Source organism: Asparagus officinalis, chromosome 1 (genome assembly GCF_001876935.1).
Source record: "Asparagus officinalis chromosome 1, Aspof.V1, whole genome shotgun sequence".
Taxonomy (NCBI): Eukaryota; Viridiplantae; Streptophyta; class Magnoliopsida; order Asparagales; family Asparagaceae; genus Asparagus; species Asparagus officinalis.
The window spans coordinates 61898138-61916778 of record NC_033794.1 but is presented as its reverse complement, the minus strand read 5'-3'; the positions used below and the strand labels follow the sequence as shown (position 1 = coordinate 61916778).

Sequence of the window (18641 nt, the reverse complement as noted above, 5' to 3'; positions counted from 1 at the left end):
CATCTCGAGCAACCGATCCTCTTTGGTGGAAACGCCTTGATTTGGGCTTCGTCTTTCCATCGGAGATTCTCTCGAATACCGAGACCCTCTGCGGATCGGTCTTGGGGCAGCTACACGTTGATAATACTTTCCTGATAATTTTGATATACAGACAGTGAGAGTCCGCTTCCCGGGTACTTCTCTTTCGAGATTTATTCGTACAACATCGCTGCCCGACGCAGCTCAACATCGCTGCCCGACGCAGCTCAACATCGCTGCCCAACGCAGCTTTCATCCGCTGCCAACGCAGCTTCCAATCACTGCGTTCAAGCTTCCAGACACTGCGTTTGGACACAGAATTCATGCCAGAATCCTCTGAGTAGACATTGCCTTGTTGGCATCTACAGGAGTCACACTTTTGGAATCACACCCTTGTGAGGGTGAAACCTTAACGGGCTCCTGGTTTTCTGCACGTACCTCCAAGCGGGCTGTTGTAGAAATTAATTTGTTAGGAGGTCGCGTACGACCCCCAGTCCGGATGTTTGCTCGAAGCTCCTTTAACGGTCTCCAGCTTTCCTTAACAAGCGCTTTTCCTTGATTCTCGGGTAGGGCACCGACACGATCCTTCAATGGGATTCTAGATTTGGAGAGACCTACGCTGTCATAGGGCTTCACCAGAAGTGCGGGAGCAATAGGAGTGGGATCTGGAGTTGACAAAGGCCGGAAGGCAGCTTCGGATGCTTTTGCCTTAGGCGCTGACTTGGCTTTTGGCGCCCAAACTTGTTTGGATCTCGGCGATCTCTTAACTGCCTCTTCCTTTTAAATTTCCTGTGCTTTCCGCACAAGGGTCCGGGCATGCGCAAGAAAGGCGCGGCGCTTCTGGATTCGCTCCTCGAGAGTAGAGCAGGTTCTTTTGACACGAACCCATTCGTTAATTGGAGATCGAGAGGAGGATTCCGATGCTGGTTGTGGTGACAGATTAGCCACTTGGCGCTTTCTGAACTCCAGATCTGCTTGGTAATGGAGTCCATCCACCTGATCCAAAGCCTTGGCAAATTGACGCGCGAGGCGTTGTCGTTTCCTTTGACGTGTTCTCTTTGATAGAGTTGGCGCGCCTTCAGCAGTCGACTCTTTAATCGTGAAGGAGTTCAGATCTGCAGATCTGGTCTCATTGATGCGGCGAAGCTCGTCAAGGTACGACGATAGCACGCTATGGGGAGATTTGATTTCTTGGTTCTTCAGATCTGAAGACCGACGGGTCTTCTGGGAGGAGGAGCTTCCTCGCACCTGCAAGGAGAGCAGATCTGGAGGAGAGGAGGAGACATACTCCTCGAACCTCTGCTGGTCGAACTCGTATTCGACCTCTCAGCCATAGGATCTTGATCGTTGTGCTGGGCGGCACAGACAACCTCGGCAGCGAGGCTGTTGGCTCCCACTGTGGTCGCCAGTTTGTTTGCGGTGAAAGTTGATGTTTCCATTGCTATCGAATCTATTACAACTTTAGTCGTTACAATAAACTCGAATGAAATAAAAAGTTGATCTTTTTATAAGATCTCCTTACACAATAAAAATAAAAAGTTTACAACTTTATCAAACAAACGCAGGGAGATCGTTTATCAATCTTCTGCTTGCGTGGGTGTCTTTGTCTGTGACGGGGTTTATCCGTGGACCACCGTCGATCAGATCTGATTGCTAAAAAATTGGGCAAAGCTTCGTCTATCCGTGAAGGGATCGAGAAACTGTAGCTCTTATCTCGGCGAAGCGAGATAATTACTCTTCTTAAGATTACCACAACGGGATAATCCTAAGGAACGAACCCGGGGAACTGCAGATCTGAAGAATCTCTCTCTCTTGTGTTGAAGAACTCGATCCGATCTCTCCTCCTCCTCTCTGAAATCCGTGCACTTTAAGTCTTCAAGCCGGCAGGGCTTCGCCGAGGCACGAGAATTCTAGATCTCCCCCAAAAAATGAGGCTCCAGGGCTTCTATTTATAGGCATGGGACAAAAACAGCTTGGAGACACCCCATGGTGTCTCAAACTGGGCCGAGACATCCTAGGGTGTCTCAACTTGGGCCGAGACACCCTAGGGTGTCTCAACTTGGACCGAGACACCGTAGGTGTCTCAGTTTAGCCTGAGACGCTCGTTATGCCTATTTGATTGTTTTCGCCATAAATTCTTCATCCGAACTCGGATTTGAGTGATTCTAAGTGCGTTGGAAAGCCGACGGGGAGTTCTATAAGCTCCAATGATTAAATCATCTGCGGAATAAATGAGACACGAAGGGTATTTCACCGTTTGTGAACGATACGAGGTTCCCGACCGGTTCATATCTTCATCATTCCGAAGTTCTGTTGTTTCACGTAGTTCGTCGGTTTACTTCAAACGTTCACCGACATCAATCAAGCTTCTGTGAACCAGATGGTGACGTTCATCATCATTTCTTAACACTGAGCTGTTCGTGGAGACCTATAGGTAATTTTTGATGCCTACAGCAAGTAATGAGTGTGCAGACTCTGACTCGATGGTAGAATAAAGTCGGTAAACATCATTTTTACTGGTACCCTCCTGAAGAAGAACCTTCCCGGTTGTTTTGTCCTTAACATGCACAGAAGATGAATCAAAATTATCAGTGCAATTGTTATCATCACATAGTATTTTGGCGAGATTATGTTATGTTTTAATTTAGGGACATGATAGACTGGTTTTAATATAACAGGCTCGGCGGAAGAGTTTCAATGCACATCATGACCGACATTTGCAATAGGCAAAAGTTCACCATTGCCTACTAATACTCAAGTTTGATCAGTGTAAGGGGATGAAAAAGTTCTCATGTGTAGAGGAGCGGTTGAGTTAGGATACGACAAGGCCTCATTCACTTCACTACTGGACATAGCAACAAAGGATTCAGCAATATCTTTAATTTTATGTCTCTAAGATAGGCATCCATATCTAGATTGAGTGTCGATCTTTTTGATATTTGTAAGCATCCACTTGAACTCCATAGCATGGGCAAGACTCACAGTTAGGATTCAAGTTTACAACCAGTTCCGAAATTTATAAGAGTGTGTAAGATCATGTACTTCAACTAGTATTTTACGGGAGAGTGTAGAAAACAACTAGGAATGAAGGCTTTGATCCACTCAAAGCCGTGTAGCATAACTGGGATTAAGTTGACAGCTCTTTGTGTTATCAAAAACATACATAGGAGGAGGAGGATACGAGCCATCAAAAACATACATAGGAGGAGGAGGATACGAGCCATCAATTAATTAATAAAGCAGTATAAACTGGGTATTCCAAGTTAGGTAATCTTCCACAATAGATAATTTCATGATGACTAGATTTGTCATATTCGGTGCCGCCAATGTAGGGGGGAGATATAGAAAGTACTTTGAGAAAGCGATGGCAAACTTCCACAATTACCGAGCATATCGGTAGGAATTCCCCCTGACAAATTCAAACCTCAAAGTGTTGAAGAAGAACTCGAACTACATGATTCAACATATGGAGCCACTGCCATGTTGTAAGGTAGATAAGTAGTGGTGGGAACTTGCGGTGGTGGTAGAGGAGGCGATTGATGTTGAAGAAGAAACCGTAGTGTACGTGTGAGTCTTGGGAGGTTTAGGACTTATCAGGCATGATTGTGCTTGAGTCATGGTAGAAGTTGCCACTAACCTGGTGGGGGTTATTGGCACGGTTGCGCTTTCGATCGATAGAGATGAAGTGGAGATGAGCATGGACGTCACAATCTCATGCAACGATGTGAGATTTTGGTCCATCCCAGTCGGCACTGATTATAGCTTGAGGAAGAGGACCATAGATCAGAGGATTTGAGAAAATCGACGGAAGAAAATAGCGCTTGAGGTTGAAACGTGTTGATGTTAAGTGATCACACAGTCAGTTATGTCCAGTGTTGGAAATTACCTTGATTTTCCCTAGTGCCAGATTTAAGAGAGAGCAAAAATAAAATGCGCAAAATTGGGGGACACGCAAGATTTACGTGGTTCGGCACAAAATTACCTACGTCCACGGGCTGTTGCAGATCTTTCACTATTTGGAAGAAATTTTACAAACACTCACAAATTTCTCACACTCCCAGTTTCATTCAGAAAATTTCTCTCAATTTTCTCACTAAGACTTTTTGCTCTAAGCCTTTGATTTCTCTCTTATTCTTCTATAAGAGGAGTTGTTTCTGGGATGTGATTTTTCTTAAGTTTGAGGTTTATTTATAGTGTTTGGAAAAACACTATGCACTAATATTTTATTAGTGATGGGACCCACGATGGGACCCGCGGTGGGGTCCGTCTGCATATTTGTCTCCTCTCCTGTCATTCAATCACCGAAAGAAAGAAAACTTTCGGTGCCATTTTCGTTTTGTCAAAAAAGGGCTGCCATGTGCTTTCGGTGGCAGCATATATTGACCAACAATCTCCCACTTGAAGACTGATTTTAATATGTCTTCACATCTCGATCAATGCAACAGCTCTTCCCGGTCTTCATACTATTGCAGGCCAACTGAAGCTGAACACAGCTTCAGTTTGTCAGTAGTCACCGTCTTTGTCAGCATGTCTGTCGGATTTTGAGCTCCACTGATCTTTTCAAGCTTCAAAATTTCATCTTCCAGAAGTGACCGGATAAAATGATACCGCATCTGTATGTGCTTCGTTCTAGAATGAAAAGACGGATTCTTCGCTAGATGAATAGCACTTTGATTGTCGTAATATAAGACATTGTCTTCTTGTTTCTTGCCTAATTCATCCAAGAAATTTTAAAGCCACACCATTTCCTTGCTGGCTTCTGTAACAGCGACATATTCTGCTTCAGTTGTTGAGAGAGAAACTATCTTCTGCAGTTGAGAAGCCCAACTCACTGCAGTACCTCCTAGAGTATATACATACCCTGTAGTGCTCTTTCTTATATCAACATTTCCTTCTAAATCAGCATCTACATAGCCTGTTAGTATTGTATCTCCACCTTTGAAACAAAGTGCTTTACCTGTGGTGCCCCGTAGATATCTGAGGATCCATTTGACTGCTTCCCAGTGTACCTTGCCCGGATCATTCATGTACCTACTAACAACTCTCACTGCTTGAGCAATATCTGGTCTTGTACAAACCATGACATACATTAGACTTCCAATTGCTGAGGCGTATGGGACCTTCACCATGTGTGCACGCTCTTCATCTGTCTTCGGTGACTGTTCTTTAGAAAGTCTGAAATGAACACCTAAAGGTGTACCCACTGGTTTCGCATCTTGCATGTTGAACCTGGAGAGTACTTTGTTGATGTACTCAGCCTGTGATAACATCAAGATTCTAGACTTCGTGTCTCTCTTGATCCTCATTCCAAGAATCTGTTTTGTAACACCAAGATCTTTCATCGCGAACTGCTTTGACAATTTCTGCTTCAAATTTATAATCTCTTGCATATCTGATCCTGCAACGAGCATGTCATCAACGTATAACAATAAAATAATGAAGCTACTGTCAAATCTCTTGAGATAGCAGCAATGATCTGCTTGACATCTAGTGAAACCGTTGCTACCCATGAAGTTGTCAAACTTCTTATACCACTGCCTGGGAGCTTGTTTCAATCCATACAAGCTCTTCTTCAAACGGCATACTAGATTTTCCTTGACTGCCTTTATGAAGCCTTCTGGTTGCTTCATATAAATCTCCTCCTCCAAATCACCATGAAGGAAAACTATTTTTATATCTAACTGCTCAAGATGTAAATTCTCAACAACTACAATTTTTAACACCAGTCTGATTGTAGTCAGTTTCACTACCGGGGAGAAATTTTCATTATAGTCAATACCTTCCTTTTGCTGAAAGCCTTTGACAACCAACCTTGCCTTGTAGCGCTTGTTCCCATCATGTTCTTCTTTGATCATGTAAATCTATTTGTTATGAAGAGCTTTCTTACCTTGTGGTAATTTAGCTAAGTCCCATGTCTGATTTGACATGAGCGAGTCCATCTCATCTTACATAGCAGACTCCTACTTGACTGACTCCTTCAATTGTATTGCTTCGTCATAATACTCCGGTTCACCACTGTCAGTCAGCAACACGTAGTGCAAAGAAGGCGAATAACGCTGGGTTGGCTTAGGAATTCTGGAGGAGCGTCTCACTTCTGGCGTGCTTGGTTCTTCTTGAATTGCTTCAGGGCTAGTCTGAACATCTTTTTCAGAAATCTCCTCAAATTCAGCAAATTCCTTTGTTTCAGCTTTTGTACTGGAGCTACTTGATTCTGCAGTTGATCTATCTTTGTACATCACATTCTCATTGAATATGACATCTCTGCTTCTGATGATCTTCCGATTTTCATAATCCCAAAATCGGTAACCAAACTCATCACCACCATAACCAACAAAAATACATTTGTTAGATTTGGCATCAAGTTTACTTCTTTCAGCAGAATCTATGTATACATAAGAGATACAACCAAAATTTCTTAAATGTGAAAGGTTTACCTCTTTTCTGCTCCAAGCTTCTTCCGGTATTCCACCATCCAAGGGAACTGAGGGTCCGCGATTGATTAGGTAGGCTGCGGTATTGATAGCTTCAGCCCATAGGAACTTGGGCAAGCCGGCATGTAACCTCATGCTTCTGGCATGTTTATTCAAAGTTCTGTTCATGCGCTCCGCTACGCCATTCTGCTGCGGTGTCATGGGAACTGTTTTCTCCATCTTGATCCCACTGTTTGCGCAAAACTCTTTGAATCTACTGTCTTTGTACTCTCCTCTGTTGTCTGACCTCAACCACTTTATCTTCAAACCAGTTTTATTTTCCACCATGGCCTTCCATTTTCTGAAGGTATCAAAGACTTCTGATTTCTTCTTTAGAAAATAAACACACACATTCCTTGTAGAATCATCAATGAAGGTGACATAGTACAGTGAGCCCGCAAGAGATGAAATTAGAGATGGTCCCCATACGTCGGTATGAATCAATTCTAACCTTTCTGTCTTGGGTGTCTTGCTAATCTTTGCAAAACTGACTTTCTTCTGTTTGCCAAATATGCAATCCTCACATAGGCCGACATCTACATTCTTCAGATCCAGTAGCTTCCCTTTTGACAGAAGTGTCTTCATCCCTTTCTCGCTCATATGGCCAAGCCTTTGGTGCCATAGGTTTAATTTTTCATCTGTATCTGTTACTGCAATGATATTCTCTAAGTTAGAGGTTATATAGAGAGTACCACTTTTCTTACCTCGAGCAATGATGAGTGCTCCTTTGGTAATCTTCCATTCATGACCCGAGAAGGTTGTACAATAACCCTCTCCATCAAGCTGTCCCACAGAGATCAAATTTCTTCTAAGACCAGGAATATGTCTCACTCCTTGCAGCTTCCATGTGGTCTGATTTGGCAATTTTAATCGGATGTCTCCATTGCCAACAATCTTCAAGGTTTCATCATCTGCTAGATGTACCTTTCTGAAATCACCGCTGATGTAGTTCTCCATGATTTCTCGGCATGGAGTGGAATGAAAAGATGCCCCTGAATCAAGAATCCATGATTCAATCGGACTGTTGACGCTTAGAATCATAGCATCACCTCCTTCCTCGGTCACGTTGGCAGACTCCTGTGCGCCGGTGTTTTTCTTCGGTGCCCGACACTCCCTCTTGAAATGACCCTTCTTGCCACAATTGTAGCACTTGAAGTCTTTCTTTCCTGATCTAGATTTGCTCCTTCTAGATTTTGATCTGCCGTGATTTGAACTTCTTTCTGAAGTTCTTCCCTTAGACTCCGTGTGTAAAGCTGAGGAGGTTGAGGCTTCACCTGATTCTCTTCGCCGAATTTCTTCACTAAGAATCAGATCACGAACGTCATCGAACTTCAACTTGTTGCTTCCCGATGAGTTACTCACAGTCGTGACTGTAGCGTTCCAGCTTTCTGGTAGAGAAGAAAGTAGTATCAATGCTCGTACTTCTTCATCAAATTTAATCCCAACTGAACTCAACTGGGTTATGACTATGTTGCGTTCATTGAGATGTTGAGCTGTCGATGCGCCTTCCGTCATTCGCAATTGAACAGCCGCCTCATCAAGTAAACTTTGTTTGAGGCAGAGGGCTTCTCGTACATGCTGCAGAGAGCCACCATAAAACCCCGCCGTGGTCTTTTCCTTTGCTATGTTGAAGGCAACGTTGCGGGATAGCGTCAATCGGATAACTCCAAGGGCTTGTCTGTCGAGGAGAGCCCACTCTTCATCCTTCATATCATCTGGCTTCTTTCTCGAGAGAGGTTGATATAGCTTCTTTTGGTATAGATAATCTTTGATCTACATTTTCCAAAAGCCAAAGTCCGCACCATCGAACTTCTCAATTTTTACCTTCCCTTCGTCTGCAGCCATCGTTCCCACTCGAATCTGACTTCCTCTGGATCGTTTCTGATAATTTCTGCGAACCACCGTGTATTAAGACACCTCTGCCGACAAGTCAGTACCCCCGGCAAAATTCCACTATTCACAAAATTTACTATTCACATGAATAGTAACCTTACAGAAATTTGACAGACATCACAACCAGAGCTCTGATACCAGTTGTTGGAAATTACCTTGATTTCCCTAGTGCCAGATTTAAGAGAGAGCGAAAATAAAATACGTAAAATTAGGGAACACGCAAGATTTATGTGGTTCGGCACAAAATTGCCTACGTCCACGGGCTGCTGCAGATCTTTCACTATTTGGAAGAAATTTTACAAACACTCACAAATTTCTCACACTCCTAGTTTCACTCAGAAAATTTCTCTCAATTTTCTCACTAAGACTTTTTGCTCTAAGCCTTTGATTTCTCTCTCTTATTCTTCTATAAGAGGAGTTGTTTCTGGGATGGGATTTTCTTAAGAGTTTGAGGTTTATTTATAGTGTTTGAAAAAACACTATGCACTAATATTTTATTAGTGATGGGACCCGCGGTGGGGTCCGTCTGCATATTTTTCTCCTCTCCTGTCATTCAATCACCGAAAGAAAGAAAACTTTCGGTGCCTTTTTTGTTTTGTCAAAAAAGGGCTGCCATGTGCTTTCGGTGGCAGCATATATTGACCAACATCTAGTTTGTTGAGGATTGATGAGAGGTCGCTTTCTTCCCTGACTTTATGTCTGGTTCTTCAGTTGGGTATCTGAATGATCTGCATACGTAGATATTTGTAAGAGGGTGGGGTTTGATTCCCCTATTGTACCTCTGATGATCATAGCTGATGAACTTGAATGGGGTCAATAAGAACAATGAGAGTTCTTGTGGGTGTGCAGTATGATTTTGAAGAATTAGAAAAATTGGATTAGAATCCAGATTTAGGTATCATACCCAAGTTAAAATAGTACTTGTATTTATACTAAAATGGTAAGGGCAGATTGGTCACTTTGGTCGAGCGCATAGAGACGGTGGCGAAGTATGGGCTGGCGACCGCGTCAACACTTGCTCTACAGGTGTTAGCTGGTGATTAGGGGAGGATCATTTCATCATTAAATGAGAAGTGAGTGATGGCATGGCGGTGCCCTACGTGGTCTGATGACTCATAAAGACTATCTGGGCTAGATTCATGATGACACCTGCCAAGCATTAAATGCGATGGCAACACATTGCCAGAGGGAGAAGCTCGAGGCGAAAACAATCCTTTAGCTTCACCGAGAAGCAACGTTCATCGAGTCGTCCTCGTGAGGCATTGAACAAGTGGTCCAGTGGACTCCTGGCGAGTCGTCTTCGACGAGAGGGTCGATTGGAACCGCCTTTCGAGTCGACATGAAGAATATTGGCTCGACGAGTCAACTAAGTCGGAATCCTTGCTAGGCTTAGGCCACCAAGTTGATTGGGTCATTGCTTGCGAAAGTACATCTGTCCGTGACTTGACAATAAGTTGTATTTAGGCGAATGGGAACATTATAACAAAATCCTAATGCTCTGATACCATGTACAAAAATATGCAAGACCGGTTCAACCCTAGAAGGGGAGCGGCAATCATATAGATACATACATGCATACATATATATGCATCTTTGCGTGTGTGTGTATATATACACACACATATACATACATACATATATGTATGTATGAACATATATACACATGCGCGCGCACACACGGATGCATATGTATGTATGTATGTTTGTATGTATGTATATGTATATGTATGTATGTACGTACATATGTATGCACTTATGTGTGTGTGTATATGTAGTTTTGTCCTTTAGATACTATATTCACTATTAACGCTTATTTATTGATGACAGTATTATTGATTTCATTATTTACAAAGGATAGATGGAGAAAACTTAATAAATTAGCATCAGACTCAATAACATAATCACATTTTTCTGAAAAAATTAAGGAAATGATAAGAGTTATTCAAAACTTATCAGAGAGTTATTCTCAACTTATTATAAAGAATGGTATTTTTCAAATGCCCTAAGGGGACATTAAAGTTTTTGTTTGGATGGTCATATGAATGAACTTTGTTTGACTTTCTTTTCCTAGATGAAATTTTCTCGTCTCATGTTTTTAAAGTTTTAGAGGATCACCTGATAATATTAGGATTTCATTTGCGAAATAAAACAGTATTCTGTGTAGCTACTATAAGAAGGCATTATCTGCAATTTATTCTCAATGTTAGTTAACACAATGCCAAGAGTCCTAGAAACAAAGTACGTAATGAATTTGAGTTGTATGGCATGCAGTGACATGAAAATATTTACAACGTTACAAAAATCATAATCAATAGTTTACCAGTTGGCCATAATTTTCAGCCGAAATACTACTGAAATGTTTCCAAGCAATTATATGGAGTACACACTGTAAAAAATCAACTGTACCCTTAAAGAAGTTCTCGAGAAGATCACATTTCTATTACAAACACATTCCCCTTTCCTATACCTACAAAGATGAAAACCAAAAAATTACAGCCCGAACAAATCAACAGAAGATCATGAATCATGTGATCTGCAAAAAAATTACATATGCACAATGCAGAACAATCGAACTTACCAGAACATACAGCATCACAACATTCAGGCTTGCTCACATTGATACAACGAATTGCACACACATTATATCACAAATTGATCAAAGACCAATGAACCCTAAGAAATGCTCAGCTTAGGGATTGGGCAACCGAAAATGTAGTCACGATGCCAGATAATAGCAAATCAAGCAAAGACCACCGAACCCTAAAACATACTTAGCTTAGGGATTGAGCAATCGAAGATGTAGTCACGAGGCCAGATAAAAGTCCGACGATAATGGCGCTGTTATAAGTCGTTGGTTCGCCTTGCATTGAATTGTTTCGCAGGTCAATATATGAGTCATTCTTGAAAGGGCCACCCACAAGTGCACCCATAGCGACATTAGGGTTTGGATCTTTTGATTCTAGCCACTTGAAGCCCTTGCAGCCTGTGTTGGCATTGGCAGGGATGGATGCGCCCCTGTGGTGAACTTGTTGTGGGTATTTGTCACCGTAGCCTATGAGGTAGCTCATCTTCATTGGGTTGTCGCCCAAGATGTAGTCAGCCTGATAGAACGATCAGATAGTTTAGGGAAAAAAATATTAGGTTATTTTGGCATGTAGATCAAAGAGGAGATATACAAAAATAAGGGGTTTTCCTGATACTAGTCCCTTAAATCTTTCATATGTTGAATTAGTCCCTCAAATCATTGAATTGCTATTAGGTCTCCCAATTTGTAAGTTATTTTGAAATTAGTCTCTTAAACATTGGAATTTCTAATAGGTTCCCCAATTCTTAAGTTGCTTTGAAATTAGTCCCTCCAATCAAGAATGGAAGTAGCAATTAGAGGATTAATTTAACACAATGTATGCGAATTGGGGGACCAAATACCAACTTCAATGATTTGAGAGAGTAATTCTGAAATAACTTAAGAATTGCGGGACCTAATAGTAATTTCAATGATTTAAGGGACTAATTTCAAAATATGAAAGATGTAAGGGACTAATATAAATTTCTTTTGAAATTAGTCCATAATGCTTGGTATGAGAACTCCTGTAAGTTTTGATTAACATCAGATTTTTTCCCCTTTTTTTGGATAATAGTTCGTACGCAAATCCCTCGTTAGGGCATTGTGCTTGCATGAAGAGATATTACAGGGACACTCCATTATATAAAAAATTTACCATGTTGGACTTAGTAAGGCAAAGCATGAGACACCTATATCCATGTCCAGATATTTCTATATTGTAAAATGTAATAGAAAAAGGAAATTAGACTACAATCATAGCAACAGGAGGGAGAGATCTTGAATGAAGATAAATAAAAGGAATAGACAGAAATGTTACAAATGTTAATTGTTGCAGGTATCCTAATTTACATCATGATTTTTAACTCTGTTAAGGTCATGAAATAAGTAAATAAGTCTATGTTGCATGGGCACTCCTACCAAGATGTTGTACCTGTACCCGACATATCACATACCGGATACTTCCTGGACACTCCTTGATTATATGCATGCATTTATTCAGACAAGTACTCAATTATACAATACATGTTTTAATTTAAATCACTTGCCATACACTCCTTGGACAAATACCCTACGCTTCATCTACTTTCCAAAACTTGTTGGACAAAGGTTGGGTTTGTTTCAAGCAATATTCAGTTCAGTACTGCGATCTCAAAGGGTTGTTCACATATCTAGTTTAGAACTAAGATATCAGCATATGTGGTTCAGTTTTGTCCCCATACCCTACCTTCTAAAAATTGCCATGTTTTGTAGCCATACCAATGCAACTTAGTAAATAGTGTAAGAGAGATCTTAGTGCTTCTAAGTATGAGATTGATAATATATACATGCATATGCACATGCATATAATGTACGCATGTATGTAATACATGCATGCATGTTAATATATGAATGCACATATCAGTGCTCTGTGTTCTTCTGTTTAAAACTTGTTTTGTCAAATTTTTTAGGACACTCGGATACTTGACACCTGTATCCATGTCCAGGTAACACTAGCATGAAGTAAGAAATGATTCGTTGAGAATCGAAGAAAAAAAAACGTCTTAAGAGAGGACAAGCCAATATCTATTTATGAGATCAGATATCACAGAGCAGGACAGCGACACAGTATATCAACCATCAAACGTTTTCCTTATAGTTCCTCTATTTCTTTTATCTCAGAAATTAACGATTGATCTAAACATAAAACCTTGTAATAGGTTGACATAACTGAGGCAATGTCTGTCTAAAATTTTTGTGTAGTACTTGCTAACTTTCTTAATACCCATTCCAGTGAGAGTCCATGCATAATCATACCCATCTAGGTGCATTTCTTTAAAACAATTTACAATTCTTTTGCCTTTCCTATGGCTTTAGGTAGTCCAGATCTAGGGGAGCAACAACCTGCATAAATCATATCACCGGTCCTTATTTTATCCAAGAGGACCAAAAATATGATGGTATAAATCTATATGAAATATAATATAGTGTCTGTAAACTGCGGACAGCATGTATAACACATGCAAATAGAAGGTACATGTTTGTATGAAGATTATTCTAAATTTGCTAGGCACTTGTCAAATTGGGAATCGACAAATCTGAAATAAAATGAACAGTTATTATTAGTTTTAATATCTGAGAAAAGGAAACTTCCTCAGTTGGAGTTCCTGGTACCATTTAAAGCTGTGAGTGACCAGCAAAAGATAAAAAATAAAAAGAGTTGTATTGACCTGTGATTTTGCAAAGTTGCGGAGATCTTCTGATGTATAGGATGACCCACTGCATGAAAATGACTCTGTACGGGAAGTAAGCATGTAATCACTGTAAACTACAGCAAGGAATGAAGCAGCCACTGGATGCTGAAGTGCATTCCACTGATCAATCCATATTAAACCACCTGGGCAAAGATAGATGACAAGGTTTAGAGGTAGGTATACAAATAGTAAACCAGGTAGGCCTTCACTAAATAAATAAAAAATAAGAAAAAAGAGACCATTGCAGTCTTTCAGTAAATGAATGATCTATGCGTTCAAGAGGTATGAACAACACACGTATGTTTATGGACTTGAAAGCAGAAAAACCGTAGATCTTGACACTTGATATGTATGAACAACACACTTATGTTTATGGACTTGAAAGCAGAAAAACTGTAGATCTTGACAGTTGATACTCACATCAAACCAGCAATTTTAAACAAAAAAATAAACCCAAAAAAATATCAAGGAAAAAAGATTTAAAACCATAGGATTGCTGCTATAAGAAGTGTGAAGTACTGTACTGCCTGAAGAAAACAAGTTCAAATAAAGGAATGCAACAGACTTGGAAATAAGTGCCAGCTCATACTTCAAATTTCAAATAAAAAAGGAGCTCCAGTATTACCATCTGTTCTACTATCAGTAGCCGTTGGGGAATCTGGTAAAAGACCGCACATAACAGCTTCAGCTGTTTTCTTGTACATCTGAAGCCCCTTGCTTTCTGCATTTGAAGCTTGCTTGGAGGCGAAAAAGTTTACTCTGGATAAGAGAACCTGTGCAACGATTGAAAGAGAAATGAGCAAAAAGCAGGAAGAGGCCTTATTGCATCTCCACTCAACTAGTAATCAATTAATAGTAGCAGTAGCAATACCAGTAACAACGTAGGGTATGTAAAATTTTACAGCTCCACTAGGGAAGTTTTTCTTTCAATGCATCATCTAAAGGGCGTAATTTCACATTACCGCCCCCCACCCAAAAAAATCCTTTTCTTGGCCCATCTTGAGATAGCCCCCTTAAAGTTTAAAAATTTTGCCTAACCCCCCTAACTTTTGGGCGTGTTACAAACCCCTCTAAATGTTTGCAATTTTTCTGAAAATCCAAACTTTCAACATTATTTTCAGAAAACTACCATGAACTTTTGATAAAGTTTCATAAAATCACCATTATCCTGTTAGGATTATCCTGTTAGGATTATCCTGTTAGGATACATGTCAAAAAAATTACAAGTGTTTCAGGGGTTCTATGACATCTTTAAAGGTTATCCCAGAGTGGGTCAAAAGATAGGGTTCTATGTAAAGTTTACCCTTTTGGCTTATCTGAGTTTCATGGATGATATACCAAAGTCAAGTGGAATAACAATTACAACTTAAATTTCAATAAACTCCAACAAGAATAATGGCAGACCGGCAGATGTATTAAAATTCAAAAAGTATCATTACAATGGACCAGCAGATGTATCAAAATTCAAAAAGTATCATTACAATGGTTTGTGGCAGTGATATTATTGTCTAAAAAGTGTGCCCTAGCGAGGCATATGGTTCACTAGAAAAATATAAGTACTAGCCAGATATATAGTGTACCTGCGTTCCTGCTCTCTTATCATCCCAACTAAACCAAGTTGGTCTTCCCCAATCAGCAAAATCTTCTCCATTTTGTACAGTTACATAACTGAGATATGACTGGTCTCCAGTGGCATGATAGAGCCAGGTAGCTGCCCAAAGAAGTTCATCTTCGTAGCCCGTAGAGTTATAGTATTTCTGAAGATCTGGGATGCTGACACTATAAGAACCTTTATGAGTATCAGCAAAGGTAAAGAGCTTCTGGGCATGCTGGAGAAGTGAATCGGAATAGGTAGAGTCCACTGATTTGAAGACCATTGAAGCTGCAGCCATGGCATGATAGAGCCAGGTAGCTGCCCAAAGAAGTTCATCTTCGTAGCCCGTAGAGTTATAGTATTTCTGAAGATCTGGGATGCTGACACTATAAGAACCTTTATGAGTATCAGCAAAGGTAAAGAGCTTCTGGGCATGCTGGAGAAGTGAATCGGAATAGGTAGAGTCCACTGATTTGAAGACCATTGAAGCTGCAGCCATGGCTGCTGCTGTTTCTGCAGCGACTTCTGTTCCTGGAGTCTTTGCGTCAACCTGTTTCAGGGGCCTTTTCTCAGTCATTTCTTCCGGTCTTTCCCAGCATTTGTGATCTAAATCAGGATCACCAACCTATTAACCAGAACATAAAGTTTGAATGAGCATCACACGGCACAGGGACACCAAAAAGTGGTGCATAATCTAATCAACGAAAATAAGGCAAAGTAATTGTAAACAAAAGCGATATAGATAAGCAGGCTGTTAGAGATGTATTTCAAAGCCTATTCAAGTGGAAATATGATTGTTGCTTCAGCAGGGAGTAGTATGTGGTAGCCACATATATCCTGATTGAAGTCACACGAACTGTCAATTTATTTTTCACAAGTTAACATAACTAACTCGTTAGAGCAATAACGAATGCTACTCAAGGTATTGTGAAATATTATGACTGAGATGTTAACATTGATTTTTCAGACCATTAATATTAATATAGAGTGAGATTAGTGAAAATATCAAAGATGATATTATTCTATGAAGGAATTATAAGTATAAAATATTCAATATTTTATGATATTTTAAAGCTCCTAGAAAGTAAATATTTGACATTGAAATCAAAATTAACTATATATCCTTAAATCGTACGGTAAACTGCTGGATGGGAAAGAAAGATCAGACAGCCACAAGTTTTTCACATCTTTGATTTCCCTGGCGTCGCCTCTGATTCGAGCCATGATACATTTAAAAAAAGGATATAGAATCTCAGAGAAGTTCAAAGGGAATAATTGTGATATCGGAGGCAGGAGCGAGAGAATCTCCAAAGTCATAGCATCAGACAGTCACTTCCATCTTTTACTGATCTGGTGTGACCTCTGAAATTAGCCACGGCACGTTTTGAATACAAGATTATAAAATCGTAGCTAAACTACAAAGGGAATAATTGTCATACCAGAGGCTCAAGCAAGAGAATCTTCCAACTTATGTGGTGTCTTATTCATCAGTTGCTACGAAAAGAACCTCTATTGATATTTAATGTGAACATGCTACCTCAAGAAGGAAAAAGAGAAATACAACTAACATGTTATTGTTACCTAATTTGTCACGCTCCAAATTGTCGAATTATAAAGTGAGGCAGAGGTTGCTTGCAAAGCGGATGAAAAAAACCCCACAACTATGATGGGTATTGACTAACTATTGGAGAATAAGAAATGGCATTAACAAAAGTAAAGAAAGAAAACAAAACTGCTTAACTGCAACATGACTACAACTAAAACATGCTTCACTTCTATACTACGAACTTGAACCCCTCAAACTACATATTATAACAAATAGTGATCAAAGTCAAATTATATTGACTCGGAAAAAACTTATAACGGGTTCAAGACCTCCCGGCTCACCTGAATATATAGCAAATCATCTTTAGGATGGCAATTGATTAGATAATCAGTGATCCACTTGAGAGAGCCCCTCGCTGAATCCAGCTGATTCACTGCGTCCATCTGATCCCCATACTCCAATATGGACCACGATAGAACCGTCGCGGTGAAAGCCATTGGAAAGTTGAACTTCATGTGGTCTCCAGCATCATACATTCCTTTCGATAGGTCAAGTCCTTCTTCCTTCCCATCATTTAGAGCTGAATCCCCTCTCCATTTGATCTTGTTGTCCACCAATTTACCAGCTGAAAACACAAATTTAATCACTGTTAGATCAGCATTCCAAGAAAATAGGGAAAAAAAAACTTTTTTTTGCCAATTTTGGGAACTAAGAGATTGCATTAGATATAAAAGGAAATAAAAACAAAATGTTCATAGAAATGTCATGAGAAAATACAAATTTGCGGAGAAAAGAAAGGAGAACTGTATTTAAAAAAAAGTCAAGGGGAAACCCATTTAAAGGTTTAAAAAAATTCCCTTGCTTCTTCACTTTTAGTACTCAAAATGCACGTAGATCTAACATCGAGAAAGGAAAAAAGCGAAAGAAAATTAGCCAAAATCAACAAATTAGCCACATTATAAATAAAAAAAATGTTAATGGAAATTAAATCATAGAGAAAGACAAACTAAGCTTTAAAAAAAATGGGAAAACCCAACAAAGCTAAAAGTTGTCTCCTTCTTCTTCACAGAGGCAAAATGCACATAGATCTAACAGAATCAGCTGAAATTCCAAGAAATCTGCGTACATTTCTGGACGTCGAAGAACTGCAGAGCGACGCCGAGAGCATCGGAATACTTGGCGGTGATCTCACCGGGGGGTCCGGGCACCGGCCCCAGGCCCGAAGAGCCCTTGTGCTTCTTCATCGTGATGGTGACGACGACGGCGGTGACCACAAGCGCCAGCACCAGCAGCACGATCAGCCACCCGACCCACCCCTTCCCCTTCGACGCCGACATCAGCGGGCTATCGGGTCTCGGATCTGAACCGGGTTGTCGGGTTTCGGATCTGATTGGTTTAGCGTGCGTTTGGATTTGAGCGAAGGAGAGGAAAGAGCGGGGGAGGATGTCTAAGCTTTTAGCTGTAGGCAGCGTCGTCGAGTTGCCTTTATTTCCTTTGATTTCGGGTTGGGTAAATGCCCTTGTAGTTTCTAGTTATTTACGGGTCAGCCCACCGACAGGATCGTTGTGCTACGCCCTAGTTTAATCCCCAGACAGTGGGTCCCGCTTGACGCTCTGCGGTCGTGGCTGTCATCTGTTGGTCGTTTGTATGCTGTGCGTTTGATTAGCTGTTGGGAAGCCTGAGTCGTAAAGGACCTCAGACTCGGTGTTTGCGTACGGCTGTGCGGGGGAGGCGGACAATGAGGACCGACAACTGTCGCCCTCATTGGTGAGAAATCGCGTTTGGCGTTAGTTACTTAGCACGGGATCCTGGAGATCATGGTTGA

At 40.6% G+C, this 18641-nt stretch overlaps 1 protein-coding gene across 2 annotated transcripts; it reads right to left on the bottom strand.

The window, feature by feature from the left end:
- Window positions 10687-18279, bottom strand: LOC109825031 (endoglucanase 24-like). Of its 2 annotated transcripts, none has more exons than XM_020391725.1 (7): window positions 17943-18279; window positions 17158-17441; window positions 15667-15895; window positions 15257-15465; window positions 14302-14449; window positions 13653-13819; window positions 10687-11482 (listed from the first exon to the last, which is right to left on the bottom strand). In XM_020391725.1, exons 1-7 carry the CDS (start codon window positions 18151-18153, stop codon window positions 11153-11155), a joined length of 1578 nt encoding a protein of 525 aa, XP_020247314.1. In that variant the 5' UTR covers window positions 18154-18279; the 3' UTR covers window positions 10687-11152. The 2 variants fall into 2 exon arrangements, with proteins under 2 accessions (XP_020247314.1, XP_020247306.1); XM_020391717.1 differs by having other exon boundaries at window positions 15257-15550; window positions 15752-15895.